This window comes from Thalassophryne amazonica, chromosome 21, assembly GCF_902500255.1.
Source record: "Thalassophryne amazonica chromosome 21, fThaAma1.1, whole genome shotgun sequence".
NCBI classification, from domain to species: Eukaryota; Metazoa; Chordata; class Actinopteri; order Batrachoidiformes; family Batrachoididae; genus Thalassophryne; species Thalassophryne amazonica.
In genome coordinates, this window is record NC_047123.1 from 36,403,436 (window position 1) to 36,431,240 (window position 27,805).

At 39.7% G+C, this 27,805-nt stretch overlaps 2 protein-coding genes across 3 annotated transcripts in view; one reads left to right on the forward strand and one right to left on the reverse strand.

Annotated features, from left to right (window-relative positions):
• Positions 1-10,242, reverse strand: part of fig4a (FIG4 phosphoinositide 5-phosphatase a) — a 45,457-nt gene extending 35,215 nt beyond the window's left edge. The window contains exons 1-4 of one of the 2 annotated variants that reach the window (XM_034161828.1): positions 10,094-10,242; positions 9,872-9,966; positions 6,222-6,320; positions 1,403-1,526 (exon numbers count right to left, since the gene is read on the reverse strand). In XM_034161828.1, the coding sequence (XP_034017719.1) occupies positions 1,403-1,526; positions 6,222-6,320; positions 9,872-9,934 (286 nt within the window). In that variant the 5' untranslated portion in view covers positions 9,935-9,966; positions 10,094-10,242. The remainder of the gene's footprint in view (positions 1-1,402; positions 1,527-6,221; positions 6,321-9,871; positions 9,967-10,093) is intronic. The other variant, XM_034161829.1, reaches the window with a different exon arrangement.
• Positions 10,243-10,635: 393 nt separating this feature from the next.
• On the forward strand, positions 10,636-27,633 carry ak9 (adenylate kinase 9). The gene is made up of 33 exons (XM_034162177.1): positions 10,636-10,728; positions 10,808-10,915; positions 11,858-11,921; positions 12,012-12,064; positions 12,171-12,267; positions 12,916-13,028; positions 13,122-13,256; positions 13,603-13,731; positions 14,206-14,280; positions 14,677-14,784; positions 15,274-15,413; positions 15,509-15,822; positions 16,115-16,233; positions 16,316-16,463; positions 18,101-18,298; positions 19,132-19,277; positions 19,531-19,734; positions 19,814-20,092; positions 20,637-20,758; positions 21,255-21,474; positions 21,794-21,862; positions 22,380-22,586; positions 22,989-23,207; positions 23,376-23,589; positions 23,689-23,890; positions 24,727-24,873; positions 25,019-25,236; positions 25,388-25,584; positions 25,740-25,909; positions 26,212-26,310; positions 26,419-26,521; positions 26,720-26,834; positions 27,418-27,633. Exons 1-33 carry the CDS (start codon positions 10,720-10,722, stop codon positions 27,612-27,614), a joined length of 4,938 nt encoding a protein of 1,645 aa, XP_034018068.1. The 5' UTR covers positions 10,636-10,719; the 3' UTR covers positions 27,615-27,633.
• The last annotated feature ends 172 nt before the right edge of the window (positions 27,634-27,805 follow it).

Sequence of the window (27,805 nt, forward strand, 5' to 3'; positions counted from 1 at the left end):
TTAGTCTCACTTAGTAACCACTTGTTTGATATGAAGACATTCCAGCAGTACCCAAGGATCCTCCAAAGTGACATAATACCAAAGACATCCAGTCATTGCCTTAGGTCACTGGTTAGTATCAAAGTCTCACAACCACACATCAAGACAGGCAGTACCAGGACCCTAAAAACTTGGACTTTCATTCGCCAAACATCTCTGTCCAGCGACCTTATGACCCCATAAACTCTTCCCAACTCTTTCAGCTCATACAGATACGCTTCTGATGGCTGAGTCCAGGAAGTCATTATTAGCCTGAATCTTAGTTCTTGATCTAGGACAATCTCAAACCTAGACACTCTGATTCCTCACTCAGCTTCTCAAGAGCTGCAATCAGAGTATCCAACTGATCCTCCAAAGAGCAGAGCATCTGATGCGAAGTCAAGGTCAGTCAACTTTTCCTCACCAAAAAAAGCACCCAAGTCATTGGCTTCCCCAACCAGACCCAACACCTAGTCCATGCAAACACTGAACAGCATAGGAGGCTAATAAACACCAGTTTTCACTGGAAAAAACTCAGCATCCGCCTCCACTCTGCATAGCACTCACAGTGTCTGTGTATAGGCTGGCTAAAGAAAATGACCAAACAAGTTTAGTATGAGTTACATTGTTAGTGAAATCCTGTGATATTCCAGTGAATCTACAAAAAACAGAGGCTAAAAGTTGATTGTTTAGTTTACATTTAAAATGCTGTACTTCATAGCACTACCTGTCAAAAATAACTACAGTAGTAACACTGATGGACAGAGACACGTGGGTGGACAGACAAACAAATAACCTAAGACAGGACAAAACCCCTCCAGCAAAACGTGGTTTGGCTGGAGACACAAAATTTCTTACATTATATTTCTTTGTGTGCACTGTGAGATTTTTTTTTTTATAAAGTGTGTAAATTGTGAAATGTTTCTTTCTACTTTTGGTTACATCATTTAATGTCATTATTTAACATATCAATAAACAAACAAACAAACAAAAAACAACAGTATTATATACACAGACATCCCATAGGTATTCATAAATGGGTTTTGAAACAGTAAAATAGTTTAAAACTATATTGCAAATTATAGTTTTAAATCAGGAAACGGTGGCCTGAAATTTAGAGAAGCAGGCTTGTGTCAGAAGGCCACAGGTTTAATCCCTTGAGTGGACAGGAAATGTGGTTGGCGGACGTAAATAAATAGCACTTGTCCCTGTCTTATTGTCATCACGAAGGTGCTCTTTCATCACCAAGTTGCTGCTGGTGTTCAGTTGAGCACCTTGCATTGCAGAATCCTGACATCAGTGTGTGTGTTTTACAAAACACAGTACTTCTGAGCACTGAACTGTGATGAGGATGTTGACTAGAGGTTACAGTGACTGTACTTACCCACAATTCCATATGCTAAGACAGACCTGGACAGGCCCGATGAACCCTTCTGGCTAATCTTGGTGCGGTTGCCCACTTCCAGACGTCCCAGCAACTCCCTCACTTCGTGCAGGTTGTAGACATGCTGCAAACACAGAAAAATACCAGGTGCATGTGTGCACAAAACCATAATGAGACCCTGAAGGACTTCTTTTCAAATGAAAACCTGGGGCTTTTCTGCATTCGGCTTAAGGCAGTGAATCAACTACACATCCTGAACATAATTACTGAATGACTAATGGGATATTTTCATCAATATCACAAAATTTTCTAAGCAGAAGATTAGTCTTTAGTGAAGCAATTAGATTTTGCACTCACACACTATAACTGAGCATAAAACATTTTAAACTATGACTCCCTCTCCCAAAACACAAATCCATTTTCAAAATCTATAAACAGGATTCCCCTGTTTTGCCCACATGAATCACATTTGATGAAAGCATTGTGGAAACAACACTCAAGCCTCCACATATCACTGGCTGAACTCCTACCTCTCCACTGGATAACAGTTTTTTCAAAAGTTTTGATTCCTTGGGGGGGGGGGGGGGGGGGGGGGGGGGGGGGGGGGTCCCAGATTATACTATACTATATTATACTAACCAATGTCATTCATCCTGATCAGACCGGATTTATCACTGGAGACAATTCACAGAGCTTATTAAACATAATGTCCATCAAAAAGGACAGAAATCAGAATCAATGATTATATCCCTAGATGCCCAAAAGGCATTTGACAAGATTTCATGTCAATATTTGTTTCACATATTAGAGCGATTTAAATTTGGCCCTAATTTTATAATTGGATACAAACATTACACTCATCTCCACAGGCGGCTATTAAAGCCAACAGTATAGATCAAAGAGATTCACACTGGAACGGGAACACAGACAAGACTGCTCTTTATCACCCCTGCTGTTTGCCACTGGCATTGAACCACTGGTCAGGCTCATCAGAAACAATGATAATACAAAAGGAATCGTCATAAATACAGAAGAACATAAAATATCATTATATGCTCACTCACTCACTCATTGTCAACTGCTTACTCCAACTGAGGGTCATGGTGGGGTGGTGGGGGGTGAACTGGAGCCTATCCCGGCATTCATGGGGCATGAGGCGGGGTACACCTGAACAGGATGCTACTCTATCACAGGGCCACATATGGACACACAAACACATTCACACCCGTGCGCACACCTACGGACAATTTAAAGTTTCCAATCCATCTAACCTGCATGTCTTTGGATGTGGGAGGAAGCCGAAGCACCCAGAGGGAACCCACACAGACACTGGGAGAACATGCAAATTCCACACAGAAAGGACATAGGTGGGAATCAATCCCATGACCTTCTTGTTTTGAGGTAACAGTGTTAACCACTAAGCCAATGTGCTGCCATTATTATATGCTGATGATGTATTAATATATCTGACAAAACCAACACCAACAATATCACTCTTAAAGGAATTCATTTCTCAGTATGTTTATTATAAAGGATATAAAGTAAACATGGAAAAAACAGAGGCTATAGATGTTAGTGGCAGGATTCCAGAGAGCATAAAACTCCAGAGTGGATTTAAATGGTCTAAAGAAGGTATTAAATACCTTGTCATATATTCCCCATCTCTACATATTCTCTATGAAGCCAATTATGGTAAAATCATTCGGTGCATTACTAACGACTTGGGCCGATGGTCTGTGCTCCCTATCTTCCTGCTTGGTCATGCTGAAAGTATCAGTATGAATGTTTTGCCAAGGCTGCTTTATTTATTTCAGATGTTATCTGTAGAAACCCCAAAGTAAATTTTTGATAAACTGGATAAAATAATCTTACTGTTCATATGACAAAAAAGTACCCTAGAATTGGACTTAAAACCTAACAGTTAAGGTTCAAAACTTAGACTATTATTTCTGGGTTGCACAACTGAAGCCCGAATAGTGTGGATCCAGAATGGCACATATACTTAATCGCTTAATACTGAACAAAGTATGTGCCTAGAGCCCATGCAAATACTACCCTTTTTCAACATACCCATCAAAGATTTCTTTTTTATCTTCCTTTTATTTAGGGCTATAAAGCCCACAGAATAACTAAGGCTCATTTATGTAAGCCCAACTCGATGGGGAGGCTAGGTCTGCCCAACTTTCAACATTACTATTGGGCAGCACTCTGCCGCACGTTGGTCTACTGGCAAACGGAGTACAAATTGGACTCAATGCCTGACATTCCTCCTTGGGTGGCCATTGTGAAGAGGTTGAAAATAGTTCTCTCCCTGCCCTTCTTTTTTCGCCTCCTAGTCCAAATGTTAAGGTGCACAATTTTGTTGTCTCAAACTGTATAATAATGCTCAATCAAATTAGGAAAAAATATTCCTTACCAAATATAAATACACCGATATCTCGTAATCACACTTTCCCCCCATCCTTGTTAGATGCCTCGTTTGACAATTGGAAGGAAAAAGGAATTGTTTCTCTTAAGGATTTATATGTTGCTAGACAGTTTGCCTCCTTTGCTCAACTAAAAGATAAGTTTTTTTTTCGATATCTGCAAGTTAGGAACTTTGTTCGCCAGAATATCCCTGAATTTGAGTCCTTACCTGAGGAGATGCCAATTTACAAGCTTCTCTCGAGCTCACCTGAATCCAAAAAGTTGGTGTCTGGGTTTGTTAATCTCTTTTTAGTTCAGTGTAACTCCTTACTCTTGAAAAATGCATGGGAAGGGGAGCTGGGCTTACAGATAGAGGATGAGGAATGGGAGGAGAGTCTGAACAAAATCCGGTCCTGCTCTATAAATGCAAGGCATCAATTAATTCAGTTTAAAATTTTGCACAGGCTGCATTACTCTAAGACTAAATTGCACAAAATTTTTCCTTCCACCTCTCCTTTATGTGACCGTTGTAAATGTGCAGAGGGCTCTCTGACCCATTTATTTTGGTCTTGCACAAAACTGCATAATTTTTGGCTGGACGTTTTTCAGTGGTTTGAAGGCATGTATGAGTGCTGTTTAACCCCAGATCCCAAAGTAGCATTGGCTGGGTTATCTCGATCTCTTCTGTGCTTCACCTCCTCTGAACGACACACAATTGAATATGGTATGATTATAGCAAAAAAGATTATATTAACTTTATGGAAAACTGATACGGTACCCCAATTCAAAATGTGGTTGTCTGAAATTTTAAACATCTTGCATATGGAAAAGATTCAGTATTCCCTTCAGGATAAAGCGGACAAATTTATCAAAATTTGGCAACCTTTTCTGGACTATTATATATATATATATATATATATATATATACATACACTCAACAAAAATATAAACGCAACACTTTTGGTTTTGCTCCCATTTTGTATGAGATGAACTCAAAGATCTAAAACTTTTTCCACATACACAATATCACCATTTCCCTCAAATATTGTTCACAAACCAGTCTAAATCTGTGATAGTGAGCACTTCTCCTTTGCTGAGATAATCCATCCCACCTCACAGGTGTGCCATATCAAGATGCTGATTAGTGCACAGGTGTGCCTTAGACTGCCCACAATAAAAGGCCACTCTGAAAGGTGCAGTTTTATCACACAGCACAATGCCACAGATGTCGCAAGATTTGAGGGAGCGTGCAATTGGCATGCTGACAGCAGGAATGTCAACCAGAGCTGTTGCTCGTGTACTGAATGTTCATTTCTCTACCATAAGCCGTCTCTAAAGGCGTTTCAGAGAATTTGGCAGTAGATCCAACCAGCCTCACAACCGCAGACCACGTGTAACCACACCAGCCCAGGACCTCCACATCCAGCATGTTCACCTCCAAGATCGTCTGAGACCAGCCACTCGGACAGCTGCTGAAACAATCGGTTTGCATAACCAAAGAATTTCTGCACAAACTGTCAGAAACCGTCTCAGGGAAGCTCATCTGCATGCTCGTCGTCCTCATCGGGGTCTCGACCTGACTCCAGTTCGTCGTCGTAACCGACTTGAGTGGGCAAATGCTCACATTCGCTGGCGTTTGGCACGTTGGAGAGGTGTTCTCTTCACGGATGAATCCCGGTTCACACTGTCCAGGGCAGATGGCAGACAGCGTGTGTGGCGTTGTGTGGGTGAGCGGTTTTATGATGTCAATGTTGTGGATCGAGTGGCCCATGGTGGCGGTGGGGTTATGGTATGGGCAGGCGTCTGTTATGGACGAAGAACACAGGTGCATTTTATTGATGGCATTTTGAATGCACAGAGATACCGTGACGAGATCCTGAGGCCCATTGTTGTGCCATACATCCAAGAACATCACCTCATGTTGCAGCAGGATAATGCACGGCCCCATGTTGCAAGGATCTGTACACAATTCTTGGAAGCTGAAAATGTCCCAGTTCTTGCATGGCCGGCATACTCACCGGACATGTCACCCACTGAGCATGTTTGGGATGCTCTGGACCGGCGTATACGACAGCGTGTACCAGTTCCTGTTGTAAACAATTTTCTATATATCACCTATGGGGACGTGATGGCGGGATCATTAATATTTCATCATGAATTCTTCATAACAGTCACATAATAAGCATATTCACCCACATAAAGAATAAACAACTCCTGGCTCATAGATCCTGGTAATGAGAATTGGGGGAAAAAAGATGGTGCGTTCAGTACTCATCAACTATGCTGTCACCCACAATACTCTTGGGACAGGCTGACTGATTGTACAATTTCTCCCCAGGCGTCCTGTACTGTATTACATAAGAACAACAGCACACATTACCACTGTAGTAACTTCTGCAAATTCAGTACTTACCTTGTCATCAATTATGACGAGGTCCTTGGGTTCTGTGCGGTCAATCTTGAGGACACGGTGTTTGGTCTGTGCCTGATTACTCCCCACCAAAAAATACCTCTGGAAAGGAATCAGTCGACATTCATGTGTTACAGATTCGCCATCTTTTAGATCATCTTTCAACCAAATTAAGAGAATTGTGCCAGTATTGTAGCACTTCTTATCTATAGGCCTGCGTTTTTAAGTGACTAAAAATATTTAGACAAACTAAATTCTCATTGGTAATAACTGTAAATCCTTTCTAGTCTACGACTACCTGAAGTCTGAACACACAGGCATCTTCATGACATGACACATACACCAACCTCTTCATCAATCCATTTTCAAAACCGCTTATTCCAGTTAAGGGTCATGGTGGGTGATTGAACCTATGTCAGCAGTCACTGGGCAATATGCAGGAATCACCCCGGACAGCCTGCCAGTCTATTGCAGCACCGACACATACAGACAAACAAACTCATTCACACCTACGGTCGATTTACAGTCACTAATTCACCAAACCTGCATGTCTTTGTAAGTGGGAAGAAACTAGAGGACTTGAAATGAATCCACACAAACATGGGGAAAGTATGCAAATTCCACAAAGAAATGACCAGGTTGGAAGGGAACCCAGGACATTTTGCTGACAGGCAAAATGCCGGAGCTCACATTCACTGAGTCCCATTTCTTGCCATGATGCACTTTTTTCAGGAATAAGATGCAAAGTTATGACTGTGTATACAGTGAATTTCTGTGTACCAAATGTTGAAAATATAACCTACAACACTACTTTATGTTAAAAGGCCAAAGTTTCACCAAGCTGCAAGACATAGAGTTTCCTGATATGATAGATGCTCCTTCTTGAGGGTGGTGGGGATAAACTGAATGTCTGCCTGAGCAGTTGTGAGCCAGAACCAAGAATGGTTCCATAGTGTGGTGGATGTGGGGATGTGAGGCACCAGGGAATGCTCCCAGACTGACTGAATCCAAGGTATCATCTTAACTACATATTAGTATAAATGCACTCTGACATTAAAAGTAGCTCCAGTCCAGAGTATATGTACTGTAGGAACAGTATCTATCTGACTAAAAAGCATTTTCTAATATGTTCTTTGTTGAGATGTGCCTTCTGAAGGTGTTGCTTTGAGGTCATTATTTTCTTACACTGTGCTACAACACAGCTGAAGATTATTTGTCCATGAAAGAACAGCATGTATCGTACAATCTGAAACTATGAAGAGCATTTTGCCCTGTTCTACACTTACCTCTATTCTACAGAGGCACTGGTGAGAATAACAAGACTATCTGTCAATAGCTCATCAAAATGTCTGTTGACAAGAAATTACCAATTCAGCTGTGCAGACTGTTTTTCAGCTTAATTACCAAAGTATTTGCCACTAGTGATGAAAGTCTTCATTACAGGGTTAGAGTAAAGCAGTGGTTTCAATTCTTAGACCCTGCGACGACATGGATATTCTGAATCGCTCTCTCTCTGCTTTAAGCACAGTTAATTGCTAAGTCAGGTGTGTTCAGCCTACGCACTCACACATACACATGCAATATGCACGAGTGTGTACCGTAAGACTGATCTTATTTTATGGAATCCTATCAGTCAAATGTATTGTATCTGATCCACATTCAATAAGTGAAACTACAGTGAATTTCTGAGCTGAGTGAGATAAGAGGTCGAAGCTATATGGACCAAATGTGAAAGATCTAACCTACAACACCACTGAGCCATAGCACTTATGAATCCTACATAAATTTTGCAAGTAATTTTAATGCTGAAAACATTGCAGTGATTGCTTTCTTGATAATGATGAAGATGAAGAAATACACTTTATGTTAATCCTTTTAAACTGGGAACATGTCCAAGTCTACATGTTGGACATGGTGAGGACCTGCTGATGACTTTAGGTTATTTTATTTATTGATCCATCATTTGAAACATTAAAATGTGAACAGCAGCAAAGTAAACTGCACAAAGTTCTTATGCTGCCACCTAGTGTTGCCTAATAAGAATTCAAAATCCCTGCTCCTCATGTTTTGTGTGTCCAACTAAGTATTTTCACATTTATACATTAATTTAACAGACCTGAAATTTCTTCAGGGAACTTAAAGTGTGAATTTGTGGTCATTAGAATAGTGTATTAATCAACAAAATAACCTCAGTATGATAACAGCAATCAACTCAGAGACCCCAAGGTGGCATGTGAACTTGTTGTAACAATAGCCCCACAAAAGAAAATTATCAATCAAGTCTGGCAGTGTTTCTCAATGAGTGACTGAATAGCACATAAACTGCATTAAAATAGCTGCTGAATATTTTTATCTGTGCGTTGATTGAATCAACATTTTTAGCAGTGGCTAAAATAAATATCTGAGATAAAAACAATTCCAGCATGATAATGTAAGATACTGGAAATCTATGTTGTAAAGCACTATTTAAGGTATACTGCGCTGCTCAATGTGCTAAAAGACAAACAATTTACAACAAAGACAACACTGGTGACATAAAGTTGATTTAAAACCAAAACAGCCTCCAGAATAAAAAAGGTGCAGGGAATCATTTCTTTGCTTTTTTTGTGTTATATTTTCAGGGGTAAACAGGGGTAACATTTCATTTACTTCTTGGAAATAACACGTTTTGGTACTTATGAAATTATAGAAATGCCTCCATAATTTATACAACACATTTTAGACTTACGGTATTTAGTGTTATGGAAGCTTTTCTAAATAACAAAAATCTGATAAATTCTCTCTCTCTCATACTTCCACTTTTAACCTTTTGCATGTGATGAAAAACCCATTGGTGCCATCTCTGTATTAGTTACTGTCTTCCAACCCAAGGAACCAAAAGCTCAAATCCTATTTTGTGGTGATTTCACATTGAATTTTTGTTGTATTTAATGTTAATTTTCACATTTCGAATTTTCTGGTCGCTTTAAATAAAAAATAAAAAAATGCATCAAGATACACTCTTGCCTCACAGCAAGAAGGCCTTGGATTCAAATCCACCAATGCCTGGTTCTTTTCTGTCACAGTGTTTGCATCAACTCTCTGTCTGTGTGGGTTTCTTCTGGTATATCACCATCTTGTGTAAAACTTGTGTCAAATCAAAATGTGGATTATAAAGTTCCATACATACGAGGGTAGGCTGAAAAGTTCTAAGGCTCACTATAATGCAGTTAATGCATTACTCCTTCATGGGGAGCCTTAGAACTTTTCAGCCTACCCTCGTAAGATGGATGATCTGGGATACGCCAAGGGAAAAATAAAAACATGTAGGTTAAAGTTACAGTAGGTTTTGCTCCTGTCGCACGGTATTTGACCCAATGCGAGTGTGCAAAATAATATATGTCTGAGGACTTCTGTAAACAGATTCATTCATTCATTCATTCCACACTCACAATATTATATGATTTAAAAATAACGTTTCAGAAACACCAGTTTCTGAAACCTAGAACTGAAACCGAAGTACTGACGCGACTCTATATTGTGTCCAGCAGATGTCACTAGAGAGCACTGGAGTGGTGAATTAATGTCTGTAAATAAAACCTCCAAAACCCTGTTTTATTGGACATAAAGAGTCAGTAGCTTGTCCAGTTTCCTGCGGGAAGCTGGGGACTTACAGCTCTAGTTTCGTACAGAACCATCCTCTGGATCCCGCTGATTATAGCCGCTGAGTGAGGCATTTTTACTGTCGGATTCTCACCAATGCCACGATCTATAGAAGAGAAAAAAGCATCAGAATAATAGTGGACACAGTGAAACACAAGAAACAGATATTGCAGAGTTGAGCGATTTGTCTCCAGCTGCTGTTGGATTTATTTCTGACGCTCTTTAACATTTACCGTTAAACTAGCGGGCTAACTGTGTTAGCCAGAAATCTTCTCCCTCACACCATTCGTCTCCTCGGTCGACCTACTTTAGCCACATTACGACTTTTAATGTATCTGAAAACTGTTAAAGCTAGGTAGCTATTTGTTTTAGTCAGGTGACTGTCGCTGATACGGAAGCCATGCACAGTCAAAAAACCTCATGGATTGAGAATCGCGAAGGAAGGAGCCAGGCGAAAGCGCACAAAAAGAGAGAAGACAAAATATATAATTTAAAAGCCGCCCAGAACCTTACATTTCAACACACCAATAATAGTTGAAGTTTTACTGACATTAAGTGCAATACGACTTCAATAAACTGTTTTAGCTAATTGTCAACAATTATCTTTTTGTCCCCTTTTTATTTTCAAAACATTGTGAATTAAAACTGATTTAAGTATTTGAAAATAAACTGATATTTTCACACAGGAAAAAAAAGACGATTTCTCCACCTACCTCTCCGACTTCCGTTGTTGCCGTTGCCATGGTGACCTGCGCTCCAGACTTTCGGCTAACATTTGCGACACTTAAAACAAAAACAACTTTTAGCCTTCCGGAACTGTACATTCCATAACCTTTGTGATTCGACGCAGAATGCAGCGATGAAACGGGTAGATTTTTTTCTAAGTTTTTCATGTTTTAAGCCGGATATAGTAAAAAGGACTGTAATTTTATTTTGTGCACCGACAGTCTGCAGACGCTCACACGGATAATTTAGTGGACAGCCTGCTAGAAGATGAAGCTGAAAGAGAAAGTCTTCTGTCCAAACCCACCTGCTTCATCATTGTGGGCCGACCGGTAAAAGAAGCGGCACACTGCAACATGATTTTGAAGCCATAGCCTCAAACTAATCATTTATTGCAGAAAAGCACCAAACCCACTGTTCTAGCATCACTAATATTGATGTCTGCCATTCTCTGTTTAATATCTATATATAAGATATAGATCTAATGGTAATATTTATTCATTTTAGTGAGTGGGCTCTTTTGGTTCTTGTGCTGCGTTCACGGTCATGGTGTGCGGCTCAGTAAACTGCACACTCATGAAACAAACATTTTCAGCTTTTTCTGCGCTCCATGCACAAATGAGATGTAATACCACTAAAATGTACGACTGTTGTTATACCAGAAATATGTGAATGCAGTAGTCTCTGAGGTATTCCTCTGTTGTCTCCAAAGCTCTTGCACTTGTACTTCCTAAAGGACAGATGCTTTCAGCTCAGTTTCTTTTTTCCCCTTTGCTCTTCATTATTTGACACCCTGATCTCTGATCTGTTTATGTCGTTCTTTGTTCATGATCAGTTCCTACACTCAAATCACTTTGTCACGACTTCCTGTCCTTGCCTTTTTTCACAGACTGTACCACAAACACACAGGGGGTCCAGCACACACTACTGTTATGTTTAGCTACTCCCGCTAGGGGGCATGACAGCAATTCATCCGTTTCCAACTCACCTTGTCCTCTGCATCTTCATCTGTAACATGTCCTCCCTCAGTACATCCATAAACCTCCTCCTGCCTGGTGGCTCCATCCTCAGCATCCTTTTCCCTATGGGTCCCTCCTTTGCACATGTCCACATCATCTCATTCTTGTCTCCAAACCGTTCAACCTGTGCTGTCCCTCTGATGTGTTCATTCCTAATCCTGTCCATCCTTGTCACTCCTAAAGAAAATCGCAGAATATTTTTACATGTTTTGTTCAATTGCATTCATAACAAACTGTTGTTTTAATACATGGCAGGGTGTTGGCAAATCAACCCTGGCCAAAAAAATCTCAGCATCTTGGAACTGTATCTTGATTGATGGTAAGTACTACTGCTGTATTTTTGCCCTGTATCAAAAGATGTAAATCACTGCAGATATTTCTCATTAAGTATTACATTATACTGTTTCAGATACAGATCTGCTCAATATGCACATCCAAAATCAAACAAAAGAAGGCAAAGAGGTAATGTATTTTGCAGTCAAAAGAAAAGCCATATAGCTGTCCTTTTGTGCACTTTTAAAAACTGATATATCGTTATTATGTTTGCATCATTTTCTGAACATTTTAGATGCTGAAAATTTTAAGTGAGGGAAGAAGTATACCAGAGAATGTAGTGCTCCAGCTCATTCTTGCCAGACTGAACTCACCAGACGTGGAGCACTATGGTAAATAATGCTTTGTGGATTCAGATTTTCTTTCTGTTTTCAAACTGTGTTGCACACTGTGTATATGAAAGGGAATGCACTATATAATTCAAGATTTTTAACACAAACTTCAGTATAAAGTGAAGAAATACACTGAAATGTTTTCATCTTATTTTTTCATGAAATATATTCATTTACTGTGTCATAAGAAATTTTAATAAATATATGGTAAAAATGCAAACAGTGTAGCTTTTTGGATCTTATGATTTGATGAAATGTTTGTGAAAATTACTAAATGTTTCTTGCCACTTCAGAAAATAACATAGGAATACTAAGAAAATGATACATATACATTTCACTTTTGTTGAGTAGAAGACACCAATGACCTGACAATCAGTGGGCTACAGTTGCAGGTGTATTATACATGTAAAAAAGAATAAAACACATAACAGTCCAGTCATCTACTGCATCTACCCTATGCTTTGAATTAATTGTGGCACAGTAAATTAATTTTTAAAGCTAAATTGTGAAAAGTTTGGTTCATATTTCACTGTATGGCTTCCTTGGATTTGTACTGATATGATCTTAAAAATCCTCCTCACTGTGTGACCATCAGAAAAGGGTTACATACACAGTAACTTGTTGATGGAACAATGTGTTGTGGTACAGGCTATGTACTGAGCTGTTTGCCATTCATGTCACAAGAGGAATTGAAGATTCAAGACCAGATTGAACTGATCAAAAATCTCAAGTTAAGCCCTGATTTTATCATCAACATCAAGGTTTTCATCTCTGAATTGTATTGAAATTATATTTGTTGGGTCTTTCTTAATGGTTCAGTTTCTGATTAATTTGATCATGAACATTACACCCAGTACACCGACAGTGACCTAATCCAGCGGCTGTCGCTTGTAAGGCAACACTGTCAGACGGGAGAGTTATACATCAGAGAACAGTTTCAGAAGAGGGTGAACAAAGAAGTCAATGATGAGGACAAAGAAGAAGACCAGGTAATTGAAAAAGACTTTTCCGCAAGGTTGAACATTTTTTGTCTTCACCGTGAAAGAGATGGCACAATAAATAAAGTTATTTACAAAAAAAACAATCACAGTTGCAATGTAAAACTAGAGCACAGTGCTCGTAGAGCACAAACCTCCACTAACACTATTTTCCACTTCCACAAATTTTTACATTGGAAAAAATTTTTAATGTCAAGGTCCTGTTAGAAGTGGTTTTTCATAAGCTAAAATATAATACAAAATATAGATCAAAAAGGCTTTTAAATGTTAAAATCAAATGTATACCTATCAGACAGGCTGGGCAACATGTTCTTTATGTTATTTATTGTTTCTCCAGTTGCAGGCTAAAGAAGAGGACTATCATGATACTTTTATGGAGGAGATGGTCTGGACACCAGAGAATTCAACCAGCAATGCATTTCTCAGAATCACCACATACAAGGATACTATCCTCAGACCACTGGAGGTGTGTTCTTAGGGACACAGCAGTCAAAATGCTTCACCAAAATGTGAAGCTATTTTGTATGTGAATAAAAACCCACTGTCATGCCCCCACTGCCCCTCCCCCTGAGAGACAGGTGACATTATATACTGTAAAATATACAACAAAAGTTTATTCAAAACAACCATTACATAAAATAAGAATAAACACATAAAAATTTTTTAAAACTTCACCTTACTACTTCTTCACCTCAGTGAACTTTGGTGGCCACAGTTAACTGAGTGTGGTGATAGGTTGACATTACATCTGGACTATAACACATTCATGCCTCAGAAATATGGTAAATCCAATCCCTATGCACCTGCGCATCTCATTTTTTTCATCTGTTGTCAAGATAGGGCCCTTACTGTTGAAAGTTCCATCTCTCTTTTCTGTGTTTTAGCTTGAAAAGGCTGATTATTTTAGGTTAAATTTGTGTTTTTGTTTGTTTGTTTTTAGGACTACATCGCTAAACAACACCCCCTCTATGTTTTGGAGCTGGATGGACAAGACACACCTGATGCTCTGCACTCAGTAAGACCTCCGCCACTCCTCGTTTTATGGCAGACACTTGCTTTGAAACAGCTGTCAATAGCACAGCAGTTCACCACTGACGTGTCAAGATCTCCTGCTTGTGCTGATACTGTGCCCAGGGTGTAGCCATCCTTATATTGTAGCATTATATTCATTCTACTTGCATTGTGTTCAGCTTTGACTCACACATTAATAAGTGTATCTATCAGACAGCCAAATGATGATTAAATGTGTTCTGTGTTAAATAGACAGATCCTCGATAAAATTGTATAACTCACAACAACATACTGACACCAAAATATGATAAAAAAAAATTCTTACTTAAACTGAGGGGGTCATATTATATGTGATGAAGTTCACATGGTGTTGTCCTGTCATTGAATGCTTTGTCTGCAGTCTGTGAAGTTCCGGCTTGGATTCTTGGGACTAAAGCCTGCTGCTGTTCCTATACAACTCTACCAGGATGACGGAATGAATGAAGGATTACCCGACGATATTGACACGGTTATCCAATAATGACATTATTTAGTGTATAGTCTTATTTTTTCTGTCTAGTTTAGACATTTTAACCTAGAGTTATGCTGTACCTAATGTATTTGTGACTTAAAATCTTGCCCTATGCACAGGCAAATGATTTGTATTATTTGCCAAATTGCTTCTGCTTTTATGAACTGTTCCTACCTAGGCAAAGAAATATGTGACAGAAATTGTGACTGCCCAGAACTGCTGGGCTTATGAAGCCTTCACAGTTATTCAGCCCATGCCAGTCTCCCATTGTGGAGCCTCCAGATAGAATATCAATACAATGTGTTGATTAATTAAATTTTGGGTATGACTAAATTTTGATGACCACATATGGCTTTAGTGGAAAGTCTGAAAAAATGCAACACATTTCAAACCTATTGTGGTTTTGATGGGTAAAGGGACACTGAGAAGAACTGAATATCTCACAGGCTGAAGGCCATCTTACTGGTGATATTATCTCATTTCCAGGAAGAGCTGCTGAGAATTATGTGCTCTACCAGAACTGTGGCCCCTAGCTTTAGGTGGAGAAGGAGTCGCTGGGGCCGAACCTGCCCTGTTGCTCTGAAAGAGGGCAAAATCATCCAGGGCAAGCCCGAATTTTGTGTTGGGTGAGTGCTTTAACGCCTTTGTTTTTAAGTGGCAGAATTGACTGAGATGATGAAAAAAAACTGTCATCTGACTCTTGTGTGTATCCCATGTACAGCTTTCAGGACAAAATATACATCCTTTCATGTCCAGAGGCATTCCAGAAGTTTGTTTCAAACCCCCGACCATACTTGCTACCTCCAATGCCCAGACCCCCTTGCAAGGTTTCCATCATTGGGCCCAAACAAGCCGGGAAGAGTGCCCTCTGTCAGCTTCTCGCCCAACACTACAGAGCAGTGGTACTTAATGTAGAGGCACTGATGCCTCCAGATGTTACCAAAACAGAGTCACACAAACTCAAAGAAGACACCACGCAGATTGCCACAGAGGAAATCACACTGAAGATGGAGTTAGATGAGGGTCAGGATTTAAGTAAGTTAAGCTCAGTGCAGCCATTACAGTATGTTCACCAATACCTGAACGATTACATGGTATTTTCTTGTATAAAACAAATAAGCTCTTCAAAATGTACTATGGATTTCTTACAGAGTAAAGTGAAATGCGACGTATTACTTACAATTGTGACCATATTGTAGCATTTTGGCACATTTTTCGGAATCTCCATTATGTTTAAATTCGTTGGTTTTATTTCAGAGTTGTGGTGATCGCTGTGCAAGTCTTGTCATCATAGTATTTTTGTACAAATGCTTTCTGCTGTTCTCAGTGACAGCAGATTATCCAGAGGTGAAACACCTGGATGAAACAGCAATAGAAGAAGCCAAAAACACAAATGTGCATCCAACTAGCTTTTATGCTGAGCTACTAGAGAAACGTATAAAAGAGGTTTGTTAAATGCTGAAATATTCTTTTTTTTTTTTTTTTTTTTAACAGATACTTTTTCTGAAGGTTAATGTTAATGTTTCAGATTGAGGAAGAGAACACTGAGGCTGAGGTCAAAACCGGCTGGGTACTCGACAACTTTCCAAACAATGTTTCCCAAATGGAAGCATTAGAGCAAGCTGGAATCCTGCCAGACATCCTGTTCTGTCTCCAAGACACAGATGGACACCAAGGTCTGATAAATAACTGCAAACTCTTTGATATGATTTTCATTTTCAGTGCTGGGAAAAGGTTTGTACCCCCTTCAGCTTTTACACATTAAATTTTTTATGACATCAAATTAAACAAACTAAAGAGAGAAAAAAAAATGTTTAAAGTTTCTTTAACTTCAAATTCCAAGAATTAGGCCCTTTAAACTCACAGTGAAATAACATCTACAACATGGCATGAAATAAAGTCAGAGGATGGAAACACGAACATTTCCTATTCACTGACTGTCTGAGACTTCATTTACATCAATCATGAAGAAAAACAAACAGTATCGTACTGTGTGGTACATCTGTCTAGAAAAGGCAGTTTTCAAAACCTGAGTGAATTGTGCAAGAAGGAGACAAGTGAGGGAAGCCACCAAGATGCCCATGACAGCATGACAGCTCTAAAGAGTTACAGGAGTGTGTGGCTGCAACTGAAGAAACGTAGTGCAACCTTTCTCTGTTCCACGCAGAGTCACAGCTTTATGGCACAGTGGAGCAGCGAAGGATTTTCATATACAAGTCAAATCTAGGCTTGAATCTCACATGTGCCTTCTAGCAAACAGTCTTTTTCAGAAAATCCTCCCCTGTTCCATTCCAGCATGAAGTTGGATAAATGCTGATGAAACAGAAAAGATGCACAGTTTCTCCGATCACAGCAACAGACGCCAAGCTGTCATGGGTGATGCCTGAGTTCTTTTATGTTATACGTATTTGACATCATAAAGCAATTAAAATTTGTAAAAGTTAAAGGGGGTCACATATGTTTACCTAGCACTGTACGTCTGGTAGAGGTTTCAGTGAAAAAACGTGATGTGCCACACGTGTGAAGTCCTCATAGCTGCACGTCAATGTGTTGAGCAGTACTGAGCAGACTGTACAAGGCAAACAGGCAGAGTGTGGATACAGCAATAATGAAGAGGCTTCAAGAGCAGCAGCAGGAAAAGAAGAAAACGTTCACGTGAGTGCATGTGGAATGAAGGTCCTTAGGTGAAGTTTAAAATTTGATCAGAAATTTTATGCATGATTTTCTGTTGTCTATGTGGAAATTATAGGGAACATGAAGAGTCAGCGGTCAAAGCTGAGCGGCTAGAGTCACTCTCAAATACAGAAACAATTGCAGAACAAACTGAAGGTACTATTTATAAGTTTGTCTGCACACAGTATAAGACCCTAAATTCCTGCACCAGGATAACTGCTTTTTTTTCTGTCATCCTGTTCAGAAACCCCAGAGCAGCCTGAGGACAGCACTGAGAATCCCAACATTATCCAAGAAGGTGTGCCATTTTTGTCACACGTTTATTTATTTATTTATTTATTCAGGTTTGCACAGATTCAGTTATAAATAATAAATTCACTCGAGACCAGATTTCACGTTGTTCACGATTTTGTGTGATAGCCTGCTGACACACAAAGAAACAAATGCTACAAAGCCGCACAGTAACTCGGAGAAGGAGACAATGAATCTTCATACTTCAGCCACACATGCTTAGATAACATCTATGGGTGCTTCTGTATGAAAAGAATTATGCTTCATGTGATTGTCAAAAAAAATGAACATGAATCTAAAAAAAAAACACTTTTTCCTAGATTACTATGTTTTTTTTCTTTTTCTTCAGAAACACTGACATTACCTGATAAATGGGACTTTGGTGATCCAGACGTCCCAGAGATGAATGAGTACACGCTGCAGCTGAAACACTTTGTGAAGGAGTGGGAGCGCATGGAGTCGTCATTAACGGTGGAAAACACTGTAGTGGAGATTGGCAGAAAGAGTCTGACGGAGCTGTGTGAAGAAATGATCTCTCATATGCAGAGTGAGTGTTGTTGATTTTTATGTGTGCACAAACAGCCAGTGCACTTAACTGTTAGTGTTAGCCAGCAGTACATTTATTACTACTATTATTTATTACCAAGTACTGCTGTGCCAGAGGTTACCATGTGCTTTTGGGTCTTTGTAGATTTTATTGAGATGATGATAAATTAATGTTATCAAGAGACAGTAGGTCACTATAACAAGACATCATAGATACATTTTGCTGAATGTTTTGGCTTTTGTGGCGTTATACCCAAAGGATCACCCGAGCCATAATGTGATCTCAAATGGTTGTAACTCAGATCACTTTAAATCCTTAACAGCTATTCGTGACCAGCTTTTTGCTGCTAAGTCTGTAGCTTGATCACAGTGTTGTTGTCAAATTCAGCCTTTACCTCACAGAAAGTGCAAAAACCCCATTAAAAAAGGTGCAGACCGAGGACATATATTTACCTTTTTGTGTGTGTGTGTGTGTGTGTGTGTGTGTGTGTGTGTGTGTGTGTGTGTGTGTGTTATAGTTCTGTCAGGGGCTGAGTTTTGGTGACAGCATTCAAATCCGGCAAGGGCACGATGAAGGTCACATATGTATTTTAAAGTTTTACTGATATAATCACTGGGGCAGTAACTACAATTACTGCTGACATTATAATTTATGTGACACATGTTAAAGAATGGCATTTATGCACCTTTTAAAATGTAAATATGTAAAATCTTAGATATGTATTAGTTTTATGCAGGTTGGCATTATTTTAAAGTGCCTGTTGTTCAAAACAAGCTTCATTTGGCAGGGAAAATAAAAATCCTGAAAGTCCTGTTTGCATTTGTGTTCTTCAGAACCTTTCAGCTATGTGGCGTGGGAGCTGTCAGGCGTGGACCTGGACGAGGAGGATCAGGATAACAAGGCATTAACAGAGCTGGAGGAAGTCGAGGAAATAAAGGAAGGCAGTGATGACGATGATTCTGCAGAAGAAGAGAATGAAGTCAGAAAAAAGAAAAGCCTATTTACTTCAATCAGTTATTTTTTTTAGATTTTACTCTTGGAAAAAAAACCTTTACGCTATCCTAACGTAAATTTAGTCATACACTGATGATCTTGACTGTGTTTTCAGAAGTGATAAAACAGAATCTTGTGTTTTGCAAAAGCTTTATTGTTGATGCTGCTTTGACCACACTGCTGCATAAGAGCACAAAAATGTTCACACTTTGATTTGTTCTACTCCTCAACAAAACCAGGATGACCGAAAAGCCAGGCGAATACTGGGTGATACTCTTCACTTCTGCCCTGTTTCGTTTAAAAATCTTGGAGTTCTGCAGCCTTGTACAGATAAAATTGCAGCCAAGTACCGCGAGAAGACCTATTACTTCTCCAGTACAGAATCCAGGGACTGCTTCATTCAAAAGCCTGAACAGTTTGTTGCACAAACAGAACCTCTTAAGGTACAAACTAATACAGAAAAGAGAATGCTGGTCACAGAAATTAAAGTTTTAACATGCTCTTTATCCTCTATTATCTAAGCCTCCTGCCCTCCGGATCCTGATGCTTGGCACACGGGGATCAGGTAAAACCACTCATGGAAAATGGCTTGCTCAGAAATTTGGCATCTTCCATATTCAGTTCCGGGAGCTACTCCAAGAGTTCATCATGGCCAAAACACAGCAGCAGGTGCCTCATGCCAGTGAGGTTGCCTTTCCAGAGGAGTTGCCTGCTGAGGAGATTGAGGCTCTGATGAAGGAACTAAGGGGAGAGGATGAGGAGGTGACAGAGGACGCCTCTATCAACGTGCACGACACAGAGGTCAGATTTGATCAGACTTTTCTGTGGCTGCGTTCCCAGTGTTTTACATGTGACAGATTTTGTGTAAGTAGTAATACTCAGTAACATGTCTTTCAGCAAGGGTTCTTAGTCATCCACAGAAAAGATCTCTAAGAATTTACAGCAGCTGGACTGCTTGGACACCTTTAATACACTTTGCTAACTTTAAAGTCTACTTGTCTCCAGAAACCTTTTGGGTTTGTGTTCGGCATCTGTAGTCTGCTTGGAGAGCAATGAAGCGACAGGAGGTGTCTTTCACCTCCCCAGTTCCTCTTACCTTTATAAAACTGAAGACATCACTTGTATGAGTTGTCAAATGTCTTGAAGACCAACAGGAAGCCCAGTTGCTTTCAACTTTTACACACCAATAACATGTAGTAAAGTCACCGTTGAATGATTTCACAAAAACATCTGTTTGCCACAATGTCAATCTCAAATTTGTAAATAGCTCTTATTAATGGGTAAAATATGATATTTGACATTGAAGCAGTGCAGTAATGAGTGTTGATGTGGCATCTGTCTACAGCTCGAAGAGCCGCTGACCAGTGAGGAAAAAGCAATAGAAGCCTACCTCTCTAATGGAGAGCCACTGACTGCAGAGATCCTGAACATGGTGATCGCGCCATTCTGGAAACAGGAGCCGTACATGTAATTGTATAAATATACATGCACATTTCCTCTTCTACATAAACTGAAAAGAAAAAAGAAAGTAGGACAAAATATCACTTAGATTTACATGACTGAGTTATGTTATGTTCATTGGTCATACATGATCATAATGCATCCAACTGATGTATTATTTGTCTGTATCTAGTTGAGCTGTACAAGAAAATTATGTTATCTGGAAACATTCTGATAATGTGCAGCTGTTGTATATAATTAAATCAGACAAAGAAACACTTATTTTTTCACTGTGTGTGTTAGTGAGTGAGAGATATTTAGTGATTTAAAGATATTCAAACTTTTTTGAATGGGACAGAAGCTCATTTCCTGTTCAAAAGAAGCCTGTACTATTTTTCACCAATCATCATGGTTGTGAGTTACAGTACTTTCCTGTATGAAGGAGAAGTTTTCTGCCTGCTTTTAGTATGTTTCTGCCCCTGGCCTTCATGCGGTAAGTTTTTGTTTGTGGATGGTTTTGTAGGTCTGCAGGTTTTGTCTTGGAAGGCTTCCCTGGTAATTCTGAGGAGCTTCTTTACATGGTGGAACATCAACTCTTTCCTGACATTGTTGTTGTCATGGAGGTGGAAGTTGCAGACATCGTCAAACGTCTGCTGCCATCATACCTGGAGAAGTGGTGTGAGCGATCCAAACGACGCGGCGAGCAGGTGAAGCTGGCACAGGATCTACGTCAAAAGATTCTGGTGAGCTGCTTTTATGGAAACACTTTATTGTAGCCATTTGCCTAGAATGAGAGAAGAACATTGGAGTGTCTGGTTTGTACTTGTTTGCTTTTATTATTTTTATTTTTAGCAAATCAGTGTTCATCACATGTGCAGCATGATGTCATAATTGTTACCACTCTTGCCTCACAGCCACAAGGACCTGGGTTCAAGTCCACTAATGCGCAGTTGTTTTCTGTGTATACAGCAGAATATATATAACATGTAGAATGTGATGCAGGGAGATTAACTTCTAAAACTATATTTATAAATAATCATATAAATATTGGTTCTGCTACAGGAAAAGAAGATTGCCAAGAGAAGAGCTGAACTCATGGCGGAGTTATCCCATACAACCGACAAACCAAAGGTAAATTGAACCTGGTCACTGTGACTCTCATTGCTGAACTTTGATTCTCACCTTTGATTCTGATCACTGAGCCTTGAGCCTAGTTGCTGATTGGTTTGATTTTGTTGATGGTTGTTTTTTTCATTACTGTTTGTCATCCTGTAATCAAAGAAATTAAGATCAATGGGTGGACCATGACCTCTGAGCCTGATCATTGAACTAATCAGGATCAGAGCAGTCAGGATCAAACATCAAATATCAAAGCCAGGATCAGGATCAAGAGACTCGTGATCAAAAATGAAGATACACCCCTGCATCAAAATTTAACTATGCTCTTGATTCAGTTCCTACATCTCCACCAAATTTCATTGAAATTTGTTCATGCAATTTTGAGATATTCTGCTGACAAACAAACAAGAAAACAGTGGTGAAAACATGACCTTCTTGAAAGAGGAAACAACCTCATTACAACTATCTTCATCCCCTCTTAATCACTGGGTATGATCTGTTTTCTTCTAACCCCAATCATCTATCTCAGGATTTGAAGGACGGTGAAGAAGAAAGTGAGGATGAAGAAACAGCTGTGGAGGAAAATATAGAGGCCATGCTCCTGGAGGAGTTCCAGCCTGCAGAGGATTATCAAGATGAGAAGCCTGAGGAAACAGAGGAGGCAGCTACTGAGAGGATGAAGATGGGATTAGAAGAGAATTTTGAGGCAGACAAAAACGAACTCATCATTGTGATGGTACAAATACACACCTTATAAGTTTTAAGGCTGTTATTTTGTGGAAGTACAAACATTAATGCTACCAACACTGATATGAACATTTTGTTGTTGGCCGCGTTATTATGGTGACCTACAGTTGTGGTCAGTAGTGAAGTGATATTCAGGTCCATGATAGCTGTATGTAAACGTCTGACTATAACGGTATCGTTCACCTAATGTGCTCATGCATTTGGTTCACTGTGATGAAATTGATCCCTGTGTTTGCTGACTTGAAATTGTTTATCTGTGAAAAATGTCTCCTGTGGGAAAATAATCAAGGTGACTCAACAAAATCTCACAACACCGACATTTAACTCTGGCTGAGTTCTGACATTTAATCTGTCTGTTTACACATTGATATTTTCCATCTGCTATTATCAGGAGCTCCTAAGTGAACATAACGTACCGAAGGTGTCAGTCAGTGCTTCCCACAAGCCGCGATTCGTTCAGTGTCAACTGTTCAAAAAACTTCAGGCACTCAGGACCAACAGGGAGTCACTCTTCCAACAATGCCATATCATTTCAAACCACCTGGCACATAAACTCCTGTCCTCCTCTTACAAGTTCTACAGCGCCTTTGGCTGCTGGGATCCAATCAAGGTGGGAATGACTCAGGAGTAATAAAAACCTTCTCTTTATGGAATCTGAAATTATTTTTAAAAATTGTTAAACAGAACTCTAGAACATTACAAATGCAACAACCTTTGTCTGTACAGGTGAAAAGTTTAATGCTCAGTTTAAATAAATAAATAAATCCTTCTCTTGCAGTATGAAGAGGGAGAGTTGATCCAACCACAGCAGTGGCCAATCTGTATGACATACCCATTGCTCTTCCACCAGCACATCTACTTCTTTGTCTCAAAAGAGAACTGCCAGAGGTTTATGCTGAACCCTTTGAAATACCTGAAGCAGCCCAGACCTGCTTCTTCCTTCCCTATCATGTTTGCTGTTGTTGGACCACCCAAATCTGGAAAGACAACTGGTAAGCAAGAAAACTATCCATTTGTTGTCGTTGATTAGCCGTGAGAGCCGTGAGAATGGACCATTCACTCATTGCTCTTTCCATGCTGAACCTCATCAGTGACCCAGCTGTTTGCTAAGAAGTATGGCTTGGTGCGGCTGTCCATTGGTGATGCTATACGTTGGGTGCTTGACACTCAGGAGCACACAGCTCTGGCTGTGCAGATGAAAACGCACCTCTCCCAGGGTCTGTCAGTACCTGATGAACTGGCCATTCAGTGTGTGGCAGTGGTGCTTTTGAACTCAGTCTGCAGCACGAGAGGGTAAGACAGCAGCTGTGTTCTTCTTGTCTTCTTTCATGCTCCTTTCATCCCGTTTGTGAGGACGGGTGAGCTGCTACATTATTCCTTTGAAATGTTTTCTCTTTTCCTTGCATACCTCCTCAATCAAGTCACTAAGGAAAGGAGGAGGCAAGCAAAGAAGCATGTTGTCTGAAAGGCTCTTAAGTACTGCCCCATCCTCAGTTAAAAGGTTTTGATTTCATAAATGAATAAGGAAATGTCATTTTTCAGTTTAAAAGAAATCTTATAATTACACTTTTCTGGGAAACATGACACCACAATAGTTTAATTTACTTCCATGAAGGTAACACCTTCATTTGAAGAACTATCTTTGGAGCTTGTGGTCAGAATATTGAAAATGACCCCGTCATGCCGGTTCATTATGGAGTGGCACATACAAGATACTGCTTTCATACAAGATAACAGATCAGATCGAGGCCTAAGAGTCTTCCATGTGGCTTCTGGAAAACTAAGTAAAATTCCATGCCTAACTTTAAAGAAAAATCCTTCTCTGCTGTACTCCACCGTGACGCTGTATAACTGGTGACACAACAAACGCTGGACACACTCAGGATCAGATTTTGAACTGCTGTATTTTGCAGGATGCACTTATATCGTGGTATATCACACCAATTATCACAAGCACACTCATAGTATAAATAAAGCCGTCTCCTAAATCTAAATATCAACATCTGTTCCCTAAACTGTTATAAAAATAAGTTACAATTTAATAGAAAAGCTATAAAGTCATGAATTCATGGTGCCTGATATTTGGCCTTTGAGTCAACATTTATGGAGACACTACTTGCACCTTCCAGATACGTTCTGGATGGCTTTCCAATGACACTGAAGCAAGCGCAGGTGATGGCGACTCTGTGCATCCTCCCCATGATTGTTGTGGAGCTGGAGCTGGACACAGTGGAGATTCTGAAAAGAGGTTTGGCGGACAAGAAGAAACCCAACAAGTCAGTGAACATACATGCACATGCATGCACACAACTTATACAAACATGTTTTATGTATTTGGGAATCACCATTTGATACAAATACACTGACTGAGGGACAGATGTTTGTCTAAAGTGTGACCTGTTGTGCCTCCTCTGACTGTAGACCTTACCTCATGCATGACAGCAGAGAGATCCACTACATTCGTAACACGTGCTACAAGCAGGAGGTGGATCATGTGAGACAACATTTCCAGCAGCAATACAGGAACTGGATTGTGCTTGATGCATTAAAGAACACATGGTGGCTCTGGAATAAGATTGTGGAGGAGCTTCGCGTAAGCATTAAATCCATCCAGAGCTACGTGGAAAGAATCAGCAAAGGTAACAAACAAAACTGGAGACTGGAGACGTTGATTTGGTTTTGTATGATTCCAAACAACGAATATGGCCTGAGATGTTAAAATAATGTAAAATAAAAATTAAAATCCACATTAAATTCAAAATTTGCTGATTTAGCTGGTTGATTTTTCAGGCCAAGCAGCCTGCATCAACAGGATGTGCATCACACCCAAAGAGCTGCAGGATCATCTTGGAGAGTTTGGTCATTATTGTCCCGTCTGTCTGGCTTCATTTGACCACCTGGTGGACTGTTGTGATGTCAAGTACCTGGTGTACTCGGCAAAGTACAGCAGACGCTATTACAACATGTGCAGCGTTGACCATTTACAGGTCAATGTAGACACTTATACACACATGTGGACATGCTGAATTATTAATGTCATGTTGTTTTTCATATTTTCTCAAATTTAAGATATTATTTTTGGTACGTATTACTCATAAAAATCTTTCTCCTCAACTTTCTCCTGTTGACTGATCCACCACAGCTGTTCCTGTCCTCTCCTGATAAGTTTGTGATCCCTGGCTGTCCAAACGCTCTCCCTGAACCTGATCTGCTCCCACGGAAACTAACTGAAACTCAGGTGAAGAACAGCTTCCCACAGCAGGTGGAGATGAAGGGCTTCTGTCCTGTCAGTTATCTGGATGGAAAGCAGAGGTATGCATTTCACAATAATAACTTTTCAGTCAACTCTCTCATGTACAAAAATCTTGAGGACCCCCCCACCAAAAAAAAAAAAAAAAAAATCTCAATTTTGGGAAAATGGTTTAACCTCTGATCTGAAATATGCTTTAGATTTTCCAAGATATTCCTTCTGATAGCCACTCAGGCTCCATTGTGTCACACGTATCACATCATAAACATGCACAGAAAGTTGTGTCACACCGATAGAAACTTTAATCAGAATCAAATAATGGTCAGTCATTTGTCTGGATTGATGGAAAGTTTGCTTGCTGTAGGTATGAAACCCTCATTCAAGGAAAAGTGGAATTTGCTGTGGAATACCAAAGACGGATCTATATTTTTGAGTCAAAGGAGAAGCAGGAGAAATTTCTGAGGTGTGCAAATAATTTCATTTTTAAGCAGGAATCTTCCTCCTACTTTGAATGAAGACATTGTGTGAGTATTTGACCCTGATAAATAACAGTTCAACAATATTTATCAAGGACTCCTGAAGTCTACTGGGACCAGAAGCTGCCCATTAAAACCCCTCCTCTGTGTGAGCCTCTACCCCTCACCTCCCTCCCAGCACTGGGCTACTTGGAACAGGTGGCTCACACTGTCAAAACAGTTGTTTAGTACATACAGTATATCTCTCTAAGATACTGTACAGTATTACAGTATGTACTATTATAGTATGTACAGTATTAATAGTAGTAATATTATAGTATGTACAGTATTACAGTACAGTACATTACAGTATGTACAGTAGTACTGTGTGCAGGTTTAACCTGCCATTTTTCTTAGGGTGTTTCAGTGCCAATCATAAAGGCAATGACGGCCGTTGGATGCTTGAAACCAAAGTATCCCTTCCTCAGCGTACAGAGATCAGCTCTCCTCTATGTGGCCTTCTATCTAAAAGGTAGACAACATTGTTTCCTTCATTCTGAAAGTGAGGATGATATATCTGTGGTATGGATACAAGAGAACTCCGTCCAGTGTGAACTGGGCCTGGGGCTAACCCTACCCCTAAGCTGGGCCCAGTTCTCCAGGAGGCTGTTTTCTTGTTACCAGATGGAGCATTTTGGATGTTTGCATCTTTGGCAGATGAATAATTTGCTCAAGAAGCAAAGATATCATGAGACTCAAAACATAAAGTTTATAATGCTTTTGATGTGTTTCAGTGTTTGCTTTGATTTCTTTAAGTATTTAATTATTAAGTCACTTTATTGTGTGTGTGTGTGTGTGTGTGTGTGTGTGTGTGTGTGTGTGTGTGTGTGTGTGTGTGTGTGTGTGTGTGTGTGTGTGTGTGTGTGTGTGTGTGTGTGTGTGTGTGTGAGCACGATTTATGGTGACTTTGTTCTTTCATTGCATTTGATATCATGAAGCAATCAGTCTGTAGGGTGTGAAAATACATAAATAAAATTATTATTATTATTAGAAAATTTGAAAGTTTTATCAATGTCACAATAAAGTTTCCTGATTTTTTTTTTTTTTTTTTACAGCCTTCAACCATAGAAATCCAGACTACATTTGCAAGAAGTACAAAAAGAAACTGGCCCTGTTTGAGGAGAACTGTGCTCTCATTCCTTACTTGAGCTCAAATATGAAGGGGAACTACAAACCTCCTAGTGAACGTCCCTTTGACTTTGAGTTCAAACTGAAGAGGTTTCTGGCTCTGAAGGATGCTGGTGTGCAGTAGACGTGTCTGTTCTGCTTTTGCTCTATACTCAGTGTTGGACACTTTAACTCCGTTCCAACTTTAGCCATCACTGTGTTTGTTTTCCTGCTCATTTTACATGAAAAGAAATAAACAAGATGCAGGTTTCTATTTTTGAAAGCTGCAAATTAGTAAAAACAATTGTCATTGGCCTAATAATTTGAAGAGAATGA